The sequence below is a fragment of the Diabrotica undecimpunctata genome, chromosome 2 (assembly GCF_040954645.1).
Source record: "Diabrotica undecimpunctata isolate CICGRU chromosome 2, icDiaUnde3, whole genome shotgun sequence".
Lineage (NCBI taxonomy): Eukaryota > Metazoa > Arthropoda > Insecta > Coleoptera > Chrysomelidae > Diabrotica > Diabrotica undecimpunctata.
The window spans coordinates 176,252,145-176,265,530 of NC_092804.1; the positions used below are offsets into that span (position 1 = coordinate 176,252,145).

Genomic DNA, 13,386 nt, shown 5'->3' on the forward strand with positions numbered 1-13,386 from the left:
ACAATGCGATCATTGGTATGCCGATGGAACATTTAACTCAGCACCACCATTGTTTTCTCAAATATACACAATTCATGGAGTGCGATACAGTAATGTAATCCCGACTGTATTTGCACTTCTAACGAACAAAACACAAGAGACTTATACACGTGTTTTTCAGCAACTAAAGGTGTTGAATCCGGCCTTGCGCCCTCTAACAATAATGATGGACTTTGAAAGAGCGGCAATGAATGCTGCACAAACTGAGTTCCCAAATGTGAGAATCCGCGGATGTTTTTTTCATTTCTCGCAGTGTATGTGGCGCCATATTCAAAGTGCCGGATTGCAACGTAGATATATTGAGAATCCTGACTTCGGCCTTCACCTAAGACAATTGACAGCTCTTGCGTTTGTTCCAGACAACCATGTAGTCAGAGTGTACGAGGAGTTGCTCAATAGCGATTTGTATACACAAAATGAAGAACTACTAGTGCCGCTGATTAATTACTTTGAAGACACTTGGATAGGGAGATTAGCTAGAAGAGGAAATCGAAGACAACCCCTTTTTCCAGCAAGTGTATGGAATTGTTACGATTTGGCAGACCAAGATATACCTCGAACTAATAATGCTGTCGACGGATGGCACAACAGCTTTTCTTCTCTTCTCAATAGTGCACATCCGAATATTTGGAAATTTATTAATTCTCTAAAAATAGAATATGATTTAAATGTTTTGAAAATAGAGCAGTACATTTCGGGCAATGTACCTCCACGCAAAAGAAAATATCAAGATACAGCAAACAGGATAAGGGCTATTGTTGCCGATTATGCTGACAGGCCAACTTTAGAATATTTGAGAGGCATTGCTCACAATTTTCAGTTGCAAACATGAAAAAATACAAAAAAAATCAATATCAAAAATAAAACAAAAAAAATAAAATGACAAAAAAATTCCAAAAAAAGCAAAAAATTAAAAAAAAACTTGTAAACACGCCAGCTTCTGCTGCCAGTCCTAAGACTGGATAAAGTGTGAAGGCAAGTTTTTATCATATAAATATTTTTCACTTTTTACTTTTACCGTAACCGATTTTAGGTTAGGTAGAATCATTTTCTGTAATTATATATAGGGGATAAACGGGGGTAATTGTTATTGTCAATTAAAATAAACTATTTATAGTATTTCATTAATAATATGCGTCCTTTTTTCCACGCGTCCTTTTTTCCACGCGTTCTTTTTTCGCGCGTCCTTTTTTCCGCGTCCTTTTGTCGGTATACCTTGTGGAATCGTCTGTCCAATTTTTCGAGGAAGTATATCCGCTGTGTATATAATATGTTTCATTTAAATAAACAATTGGTCTATTTTGCCTTCTGAAATATTTTATCTGTCTCAAATATTTTACTCTTAAAGTTCTTATTTCCATTTTTTCCACCAAAATTTGATGATCATTTTGCGTTTTTCTGCATCTAAATTGCATTTTTTAAGAACTCTTTTTAATGAAGTTTCTGACATATGGATATCTAACTCTTTTAAGACTTTTATAACACTTTAAAAAAATTCACAAGCAGAATTTGGAGACCTTCAATATTATCTGACAGAATTACTGTATCCTCTGCATATCTAATCACATTAAGTAGTTCCCCGTTGATATTTATTCCATACGGTTGTCTCATAAATGCCTTTTTAAATAACTGGTTTGAGTAAACATTGAACAATTTTGGCGACAAAATGCAACCTTGTATGACTTTCCAATCTCCAATTTTTACGATAGCAGTTTGATTCCAGTACAAATTTTTATTGACATGAATATCCTTGTTATCTATTCCAATATTTTTTAGTATTTGCATTAATTTTACATGCTGTACTTTATCGAATACCTTTTCAAAGTCCACGAAACATGAAAATACATCTTTTCTTTGGTCACGGCATTTTTGTAATAGGATGTTAAGCGCAAAAAGTGCCTCCCTGGTTCCCATAGCAGTTCTAAACCCAAATTGGGTATCTTCGAGATCTTCGATTTTCTTCGCATTTGCGTCTAATTCTGTGAAGTATTCTTAGGTAAATTTTAAGAGTGTGGCTCATTAGGCAATTAATGTGACGCTCTTGATTACCAAATATTAAAAAAAAAAGCTTATTCAAATGTTTTTTATTAATCGTCTAGCTTTAAACAACTCTATATCACAAAGTGTTAAGTTAACTTTAAGAAATAACACTGATATTGGACCTATTGCTCTACCACAATTCGACCGAGGCGAGTTTGTGATAGTATACTTGCTACCGATGCTAATTACAGTACTTTAATGACACCACTCAACTAGTTCCCGAGCAGGGGATTATAATTTCTGGGAAAACCAACTTGAGTTTAAGAAACTTTAAATTTATTTTTACTTTCATTTTTTAATAACTAATTGCAAGCAAAACATTATGGAATGCTCTAAAAGTTTTAGTGAACGTGGAAAACCTGTATGGATAGTAGAATCTCAGATATCAATATTTAATCTCAATATTTTAGTTACAGCTGCTGAACTTGCCTAAATCGCCATATGTTACATCATAGAACAAATAATTGTAAGAGGAATTAGACCAAATGAAGACGTGATTTAGGAAGCATCGTATTTCTCCTGAGACTCGAAGCCATTGTCAGTAAGTTAATGAAAGGGAGCACACGTTTTGAAAACTTGACGCTCGACGCCAACGAACGGGACGTTCGCCCGCGCAAACCAACGCACACTGCTAGTTGACCGCTAAACTTCGATAATCGACTCCAGCCATAAATTAGCTACTGTACAAATACCACCGACATCTATTATTTCGCCGGATGGGATATACCAAAGGGACTGTCTTTTGTCACATATTTTACGCAGTTTATTTTGCATGAGTACATTCGTTAATTACTCGGAAAAGTGGGAAATTGCACTGTGGGCGGCGAAAAACGCGATAGTTAGGATTTGATATGTGTTGACTAGATTTATGCAGCTGTTTTTAGTAATAAGTTAATAATAAATAGCAATTAGGGAATATATTACTTTTTATACACAGAAAATAAACTGAAAGTATTGTGGAGAAAAAAAAAACAAAACAACAGACTGACTGGTGGCAATATAAAGTCGACTATGACCTTCAAATACCCTACACATAGACACTAAGTTTATTTTAAGTAAAATAAAAAAGTCTCTGGAAAGTTCTAACGTTATAAACGACACGTTTGTTATTATTTTTTTTATTTTAGCCTTGGTTACACACAAGACACTTTTTGTGCTCAGTGGTTCATCAGAGCGACTTCATTATAATCATCAATCAGCCAATCCCGTCCACTGCTGGACATAGGCCTCCCTCAGTTCTTTCCAGTGTTCTCTACACTGGGCCGCTTGTAGCCAGTTTCCCGCTACTCTTTTTATGTCGTCGGTCCATCTAGTCGGTGGTCGTCCTCGGCTTCTTTTATAATTTCTGGGCCTCCATTCCATAATTCGTCTTGTCCATCGTCCATCTTGTGTTCTGGCTAAGTGTCCTGCCCAGTTCCACTTAAGTCTCGTGGTTCTTTCGATGACGTCTTGAACTCCTGATCTTTGCCTGATTTGTCGGTTTGTTATGTGGTCTCGGAGGCTCACATTCAGCATTGCACGTTCCATGGCTCGTTGTGTAACTCTTAGTTTATTCGCAGATTTCTGCGTGAGTGTTAAAGTCTCTGCTCCATAAGTTTGTACAGGCAAAACACATTGGTTATAAACTTTTCGCTTGAGACACATGGGAATTGAACTTTTTAGAATATGGCTTAGTTTGCCAAATGCTGCCCATGTCAGGCCTATTCGCCTCTGTATTTCATTTGTTTGATTGTCTCTGTTTATTTTGATCTCGTGTCCCAGATATTTGTAAGTGTCTGTTTGTTGTATAGTATTATTGTCGATAGTTATATTTCCACTCATTACGAGATTTGTCATAAGTTTAGTTTTCTCAAAGTTTATCTTTAATCCTGCTCTTTCAGACAGACTTTTAAGCGAATGTAGCATAGAAACTGTATCCTGTAAGTTATCTGCGATTAATACGACATCATCTGCAAACCTCAAATGATTTAATCTTTCTCCATCTATATTGATGCCCATATCTTGCCATTGAGTGTTCTTAAATATTGACTCTAGAGCTGCCGTGAACAATTTTGGTGAAATATTGTCTCCTTATCTTACTCCTCCACCTAAGCTGAATTTTTCTGTGTCTTCGTGTAGTCGTATACTTGATGTAGCGTTCTCGTAGATGTTTTTGATTAGTGACGTGTACCTGTAATCTATTCGGCTTTGATTTAGGGCTTCCAGTACGGTTTCAAACTCTACAGTATCAAAAGCCTTCTCGTAATCGACAAATGCAAGAACCAGTGGTATGTTGTACTCGATGCATTTTTCAATTAAGATCTTTATGGTGTGCAAATGGTCATTTGTGCCATATCCTCTCCTAAAGCCTGCCTGTTCTTTGGGCTGATAGAAATCAAGTTTAGGTGTTAGTCTCTTTGTTAAGATTTTCATAAAGAGTTTATACATATGTGTCAAGAGGCTGATGGGTCTATAATTTTCTAATTTAGTAATATCACCTTTTTTGTGTAACAAGACTATCACTGCATTGTTCCAGTCTTTAGGAATCGTACCCGCATGTAAGCATTTATTAAACAGTTCGCTTACTGATTTTAATAGAATTTCTCCTCCTGCTTTTATTGCCTCAATAACGAGTCCATCGTCACCAGGCGATCAATGGTTCTTCATTTCCTTTAAAGCTGATCTTACTTCTGACACAGTAATGGGTAAAAGTATTTCCGATCCCTGATTTATGAGAGTCTTTACTCGTGTCGGTAAATTTTCTTGTGGTCTTTGGCTGGTATAGAGGTCTTTATAAAACTCTCTAGTTATTTTCAGAATGTTTTGTTTATCTGTTGTTGCCTTTCCGTCTTTATCTTCTAGCTTGTATATTTCTTTTTTACTTTGTGTGAGTTCTCTTTTCATTATCTTTAAACCTTTGTTCTTTTCTACTGTTTGAGTAATTACATTAGTATTATATCTTCTTATATCTCTTCTAATATCCGCTGAAATTCTTTTATTTAGTTTTCTATATTCTTCTTTGTTTCCCTTTTCTTTCTCGCTTAGGTTTCGTCGTATTTCCATGAGAGCTTTTGTGTCTTTGCTAATCTTTTCACTTTTGGTGTAATTTTTCTTGCAAAATTTGAGTTGTGCGTTTCTAACCGAGTCTGTAATTAATTTATTATGATCGTCGATACTTAGAGGTTTGGGATTATTACTCTGTAAAGTTTCTGCTATATTTTTTATGTACGCTTCTGGCTGATTTGGTGAATTCCAAACTATGCGTTTGCCACTGTTTATCATCTTTGCTCTTTCTTTTTGTAGGTTTATCGTTATTCTAGCTCTTACTGGTCTGTGGTCGCTTCCTACTGATAGTTTATTAAGTACAGTGACATCTTGAATAATTTGCTTTTTGTCTGTTATTATTCATTGTAATAGAGAATACATAAACCACTGTTAGATAAGTAGGCAACAAATAGGTACACATACAAAGGAAATATCCGTTCGAATGATCAATTTTTCATTTACACCTTTGATTTAATTTTTTGTAGAAATACCATAATTAGTTCAAAAATTTTTGTATTATCTTCACTTAATAGTACATTTAAGTTTAATGGCGTTTTTATACCTGCTTTCAGCAAACCGCGTACTTTTATTGAGATGTAAGGGATAGTTAAAGAATTTGTGATTTAGATCAGCTATGCTAGTTCCACACTCACATCTGTCTGTTGGGAGAACTCAGATTTTATGTAGATGGTTCGGAAAACATCCATGATCTACTGTTCATCTTAGGATAGTCGATACTTTATTTCTACTTAGTGTAACAACATTGTAAAATTGGTTTGCAGCTACTGTTGGTTGTAATTTAAATAAAATTAGTGCCTGCAGTTTCACCGAGCTGAATCGAAAGTCTATCCTATTTAAATTTAATATGCTGTTTCACATATGCAATGAGATCACTTGTGTTAAATTTTTAAATCAGTATAAGTGAATGTTTTGATGGATTTTTGGCTATTAAATCCGCTATACATTATCCAATATATTTGAATGTCCCTTAACACATACGAATTTAACATCATGATGAGGCTGATAATTTTAGTAACTGTTTTTTAAATTTTTAATATGAATATACAGGGTGTTTCAAAAAGGTATGTCATAAATTAAATCACGCATTCCGGAGACAAAAATAAATTGATTGAATCCAACTTACCTTAGTACAAAAGTGTACACAAAAAAAGTTACAGCCCTTTGAAGTTACAAAATAAAAATTGTTTTTTTTTTGCATTATCTCCTAAACTACTTGACATTTTGTAATAAAAATGAACACGTTACTTTCTTGTTCTGAAAGCATTTTTCATATAAAAGAAACAACAAAATCTAAGCTCACAGAAAAATTTTAAGGGGGGTGTGCAGCCTTAAATCCCCCCAAACTTTTGAGTACGTACAAATCAAACGAATTTTGTGGCATCATTAGTTTAACACATTATTTTTAAAACTTTTTTGCCTCTTATCACTTTTTCGAAAAACTAGTTTTTTCCTAGTTGGCCATAAAATTACAATTAGTTTCTACGGATATAATAATTACAAACAGTTCCATCAATAATAGTCAATAATTTGAAGCTATCATTTATTGTGTGAATAAGATTAATATTAAAAATTTTGATATTACAATGGCCTACACATTTCAGGAAATGGCAGATATGCATTTTACTTTGGGTAAGTTAGATCAGATTAAATTATAATTTTAATAAACTATCGGGAATATCGTAGGTGAATGTCAAGGAAATAGTGCAGCAGCCGCAAGGGGTTATGCAGTAAAATACCCCAATCGAAATACACCTGATAGACGATTATTTCTAACCATTGATCGTCGTTTACGGGAAACGGGTAGATTCTAACCGCAAGTTGCTGGCAATAGTGGTCGTCCAATAATGGCTGCAACTGATGAAGACATTTTAGAAATCATTGAAGAAGTCCCTGGAGCAAGTACAAGGGTAATAGCTGCTCAACTAAATGTTCCTCGCATAAGGGTTTTTGAGGCATTTGAAGGATCAGCTGCTTAAACCCTATCATTTAACAACGGTTCAAGAGTTATTGGTTGAATATTATCCTAAAACGACTGGATTTTGCGTAATTTTATTAGAAATATTTTGTTTACCGACGAAGCTACCTTCAGTAGAAATGAAATAACAAACCATCATAATAAGCACATTTGGGCCGACGAAAATCCTGACGCCAAAAAAAAACGACTCATCACTAAAGGACTTTCAAAGTTAATGTTTGAGCAGAAATTGTGGATAACAATCTAATAGGCCCAGTATTTCTTCCCAACAATTTAAATGATGATAAATATTTGTAGTTCTTGGCAAACGATTTACAAGAGTATTTGGAAGAAGTGAATATTGCAATAAGGCAAAATAAATATGTGGTTTCTGCAAGATGGCGTTCCACCGCATTACAGTATTAAAGTCCGGGAATACCTTTGCAAGCAGTATCCTGGTCGGTGGATTGGAAGGGGTCGTAAGCACCTATTTCTTGGCCATTCGAAAGTCCAGGTCTTAACCCCATGGACTTTTGCTTTTGGGGGTTTATGAAAGAGAAATTTTGTACATTTATTGTTATATCATATTTATAGAGGTTATAGACCTTTTTTGTACTTGTTAGTTCATTTAAGCCATTTATTTAGTTGCACGTAATTTTTTAAAGGTTACTGAGAAGGCTGTAGCTCAATAAAAACTGTTTTTTTAGAAATGAGATAAGAGGCAAAAGAATTTTTTAATTCAGAGAAAAACGCAGTACCCTCTGCTAGATTTCATATATATTTCATATATATATATTTTTATGTGTAAAACACATAAAAAAGAAAGGAATAACATCAGCTTTTAGAGCAAACAACAACTTGAATATATTAAATATATTAAAGTTGCAAACTGCTACAAACAACATTCCAGCAACTACATCTCTCTCATACGTAACCGTTGCAAAATCTACACCGAAACCATTTTTTCCAAAAAAAGAACAGGCGACAGTTCTCCACGCAAAAAAAACCATAAACTTCTAGACTACGTTAAAGCCATTGGTGACATCATTGGACCAAAAAAATATTTTCTTTGCATCCAGAATATCTAACGATAGGTTCTGCATATATCTAGCGAACTCAAATCTCGTTAATCAACTTCTGAAATCCCATTCAACCGTTCAAATTGAACTCCTTATGTTAAGTATTCGTAAACTTGTCTTCCCAACAAAAAAGAATATTAATTTCGAACATCTCTCCTTAAATTCTTCATAAACTGGCCGAAAATGCAGTGAAGAGTCTTGGTTTCCAAATAGCCTCCCCGGTATCCTTCCTTAAAGCAGGCATTCTAGGTAATGAATACTCCCAAATCCTTAGCTTCCACCGTCAAGTATATATTTTTCCTCCCTCTGATAATTTTGAGCTTTACACCTCCTTGTTAATTCCTTTTGAAGGCAATGATAATAGAATGTTTCTGTCTACGGACAAGATGGAATGTTTCTTATGCTAACAATCAGGAACATGTTGCTTCTAATTATCCCAATACTTCATATAACAACTTATCATCTGAAAATCCTACTCTATCTCATGACCTAGGTCCTCCCACCAAATCAACGTCACAGCAACAGAATACACAATTTCCATCTCATTCTGAACCGTCTCCCTCCCAAAAAAATCTATTTTATCTGTCTTTCTCCCCAGAGAATTGCAAACATGATACAATATCTGAAAAGTCAGACAAACTATGTTTAACTTCTTAACTTTCACAGAAGAGGCCACGTTCATCTATATCATCTATAAGCGATAAGAACCTTAAATCGGGGGAAAATCCCGCAACAGAACAAACTATGTTTCCTTTTAAACAAACAGTTCCTAGTTCCTCTAGCCCCTCCAATAAAAAAAGAAACAAAAACGTAGTTCTTCTGTCGACTCCAGTCTATCCACTGACTCCAAGCAAGCAATACACAAAGACTATAAACAAAATCCAGAAGGTTTTACAGTCCCTCCTGATAATATAATTGCCTTTATCGAGAACGCTTACGGCACCTGTGATTCTGTCTCAGAAGCATTCAAATTCACAACAGATATTAACTCACTCACTCTAACTTTGCAATCAATAAACCCAAATTTTAAAGAAAGATCTAAAAAAATCAGAATTACGCGCTTAATTAAAAAAATTAAAACTAAAATACATTCTGCAACAGATGATTCTGAAAGTATAAACAGTCTTGATAATTCCCATGATGCTTGTGATAAAGAATACCTGTCTGATAGTTCACAAACCTCGCAAAAATCCAAACACTACATATTAATTTCAGCCTTCACGCTAATACAATGGAATTGTGACGGATTTTATTCTCGTCGTCCACGCCTTGAACAGATTATAGCTGATTCTTCTTCTGACTTTCTATGCCTACAAGAAGCAAATTTCACTGATAAGTATTTCGGACAACTTAAAAATTTTACTAGTTACCACTATATTCGAACTACCCAACTTCGTGCCAGTGGCGGAGCATCAATTTTTGTTTCCACTGATATTTCCCATAAAGAATTTCCGCTAAACACAAACATCGAAGCTATAGCCGTTACAGCTTGGTGTCCTTACAAAATTACAATTTGTTGCATATACATCCCTCCAAACTATTGTTTAATCTTGAAAGTTCCTATCTTGATGATTTAACTTCTCAGCTTCCTACACCTTTTATTTAAGTAGGTGACTTTAATACACATAATACTATGTGGAGCTCCAAAAACACGTAAATATAAACTTACTAAATTTAGTAATTAATACATACTTTCACATCCAAACAGGAAGTTTCATACACAGAACACAGAACAATTATAACAAAACGGAAAATCACTCAAGCAAACTGGGATCTTTTTAGAACCACTGTTAAGGGAAAAACCGATAAATTACTTTTTAACAATGATATAGATACAGATGTAAAACTATTAAATAACTGTTAAACAGTAATTACTATTTAAATGGGAATAAGCCACAATTAAAATTTAAATTAATTTTATTGACGTTTAAATTTCCACTTCGTGGAAATCGTTCTCAAAATACAAACATTAGTTTGTATTTTGAGAACTTCAGTGTTTTATTGTTATAAAACCTTATATTGTTATATAACCTATATCTAGCAGACCTTTGGTCTGCTACATGTTGTAGGAGGAAATTGGGGAAAGGAAATTTAATATACCTATAGTAATATTATTTACACCCACATCGATATAAATTTTTTTAATTGCTAAAAACGGTTTAAAAGAATATTGTATACAAAAATAATATATTTGATTATAACCTTTTATAGCATATTTATTATGAAAACCAATTTTTATTAAGTTGTCATGAATAATCCATAAAAATGTTTTTACACATAAAATCGCCCACCCCACAAGGATCTTAACATCCACTCAAGCCCATCAAAAAATCCTCTTATTTTCATACATCATAAAACGTACAAGATAAAACCCAGCTCTTAAAAAAGAAATTCCACCATTCTAAGTATATTTATTCTTTCAGGTCGGATACCTGGATGTGTCTGTGCCCCCGGATTTTATTCCGGAAGACACTTCGGGGGACGTGATGGTCCCGGAAGGCGGAACCGTTAAGTTGACTTGTCGAGCTCGGGGACACCCAGACCCTCACGTGCAGTGGCGAAGAGAAGACGGCCATGATATTGTTATTAAGGAACCCACAGGACTGAAAACGACAGGTAGGTTATGATTTATGTATCGTGACATGGTTTTATTAAGAAATGAGAAATTTCCTACGCAAAATTGATAATTTTAAATGTTATTGTGCTGTGTTTTAAATGTCTTGATAATATACGATTTGCATTTAAAGCAGATATTATGTGCATTTATATGCATATATATCTACAATATATAATAAATACTCAGATGCAAAAAAAATGGAACGGAAAAAATTTTGGTCAAATTCAAAGCTTTTAATTTTTTTTTTATTTTTAGCCCTATTTTGATGATTTTTTTAGCACACTCTGTAGGTATAAATTTATAAATTTAATTTGGTATAGTCAGTTTTTTGATAAAATTTTATATTTAACTTATTGTACGGGGTAATTAAAACGTGGCTTTATTATCCTAACGTTGAAACAACAAGTCATTTTTTAGTAGTTTGTCTTTATTTGCGTACTTAGGTTAAGTTACATTTGAGTTTTTTTTTTATATTTTGCTATTGTTCCTTAAAACCAAGATTATGTTGTTGCTTTTAATCATTATTTAAATACAGTGCTTTTAAGATATCTATATGACATTCCTTCGATATCAGTCACCAAAGCCCCATCGTCGTATTACAAATTAATACAAAAGATAATTTTAATAATAGGAAAAGTCGTAAATTGTGGGTGGCAAAGTCATTTCGCTCATAAAAATAAACCAATCCATATGTTCACATGAAACAAAAACATAATAGGAGGAAAAAGACAGTTAAGATTTGATTTCACGTATGGTGCATCTGTGTATCCGTTTATACGTATTTCGCACTAAAAGGGCTCTTCAGAGCGACTGTGAATAGTCGTTCACAACATGATAATAAATCTCTTCTGTCTTAGGAAGCAACTCTAACATGGTTTCGTATGGACGCAAATAGCGACATCTGATATTAAAATCCGTAAACTAATTTTCAACAAACATCTATATCAACGTCTGTTTTGCCTTGTAATTCTTAGAAGGCACATATAGCAAAAATCTGATTTTTGTTTTGAAAATAAGTTTACGGATTTTAAAAAACATAATATTTAAAAGACATGGTTGCAACCGAAAAACAAGGTTTTACGAAAATCCGCTAACGGAGTTATTCCACAGGATGTTTCAAAGTTGGGATAAAAAACCACCTTTCGATTAAAACCGTATAATAAGTCAAATACAATTAAAAAACTCACTATTCTAAATTAAAATCCATAAATTTTTACACAGTGTGCTAAAAAAATCATCAAAATAGGGCTAAAAAAAACTGAAATACTTAGAATTTGACCAAAATTTTTTTTGTTGCGTTTTTTTGCATCCGATTGTATTTACAAAAATAACATTTATTCTTTATCTTCTTATTTTTTTTTTTTTAACCAAAATTTAGACATTCAAATTACACCATATCTCTTCAAATCTGCGTAAAACGGATATACTTCTATCTTTTTGTTGAATCATGTGTGTTGGTTTGTGCTTAGTCCCGAGCTTTTCTCTTTCTTCTAAATAACTGTTGATTCACTTATTATTACTTGTTGATTTGATTGTCGCAAGCTTTGCTTCCTTATTTTTTCTTTCCCTTGCCTAGGATCATCTAACCTACTTCTTCAATACATGTTTTCAAATTCTCTCATTCATCATTAAAATTTATGTCTGGTTCTTAGAATATTGTTCTATAGTACATTTGAAAATGATTGATAACAAAATTTTTATAGCAAAGATCTAAATACAGGGTTGATTAATGCAGAAAAAAACGTAATAATTACATTCGTAAATAATAAAGACAAAATGTAATAAAGAAAAAACGTAATAAGATACAAGCTACTCTAGACATTCATATTCCACCCTCAGGGGGTGATCCATTTCATTTCTCCATCTACATCAGCCCATTACTTAGTAATAGGCTGTAACACACCGTACACTAGATACAAGTAGAAACAAAACAAAACAAAACAACACCTACCTAAATTGATTTCTGTAATGTAGTTAAGTTCTTAAAGAATTCGGTTTCGGCGTCAGTAGTGGAAGCTGAATAGTGGCTCACGCCACTGACGCCGACAGATACGACACACTACAATAAACAGTTCATATTTGTTGCAGTCTCCTCTTTTTTTTTCCTTGTGTTTTATGGTTTCTGTCACAAAACCAATGATCAAGTCAAAGATTCTTTTGTTTTTAATTGCTTTATTCATTACTTCATGTGGCTCGCCTAGAGGTGACCCCAGGCTCAGCTACAGCAAGGTTCTCCCTACATTTTATGCAGGGCATACGAATACTACATGATGCGCGTCATCCACCACTTCTCACTCGGGACACAGATTGTCCTCGGTCTTCTTTATTCTATATGTATAAGACCGGAAAGATCCATGCCCCATCATAAATTGGGTGAAGTAGTAGTTAACACATCTGTGTTTACACTCATACCACCTTACTACATCTGGAATAAGGGCCATCGTCTAGGCAACCTTGTCTATTTCTCTTGACCATTGGTCCTGCCAGATTTCCAAACTCCTTTTTCTTTCTTATGTTCCTGAACATAAAGCTCCGTTGTCCCTTTGGTGCATCCGAACTCTTTGATTAGCCAGGATATGCACCGGTACAGCACCGGTACTTGTAAGGCAATG

General features: G+C 34.0%; 1 protein-coding gene across 1 annotated transcript in view; it reads left to right on the forward strand.

Annotated features, from left to right (window-relative positions):
* LOC140433998 (lachesin-like) overlaps positions 1-13,386 on the forward strand; it is a 675,206-nt gene that overhangs the window by 543,070 nt on the left and 118,750 nt on the right. Inside the window, exon 5 of the mRNA XM_072521967.1 lies at positions 10,581-10,773. Within this exon, the coding sequence (XP_072378068.1) occupies positions 10,581-10,773 (193 nt within the window). The remainder of the gene's footprint in view (positions 1-10,580; positions 10,774-13,386) is intronic.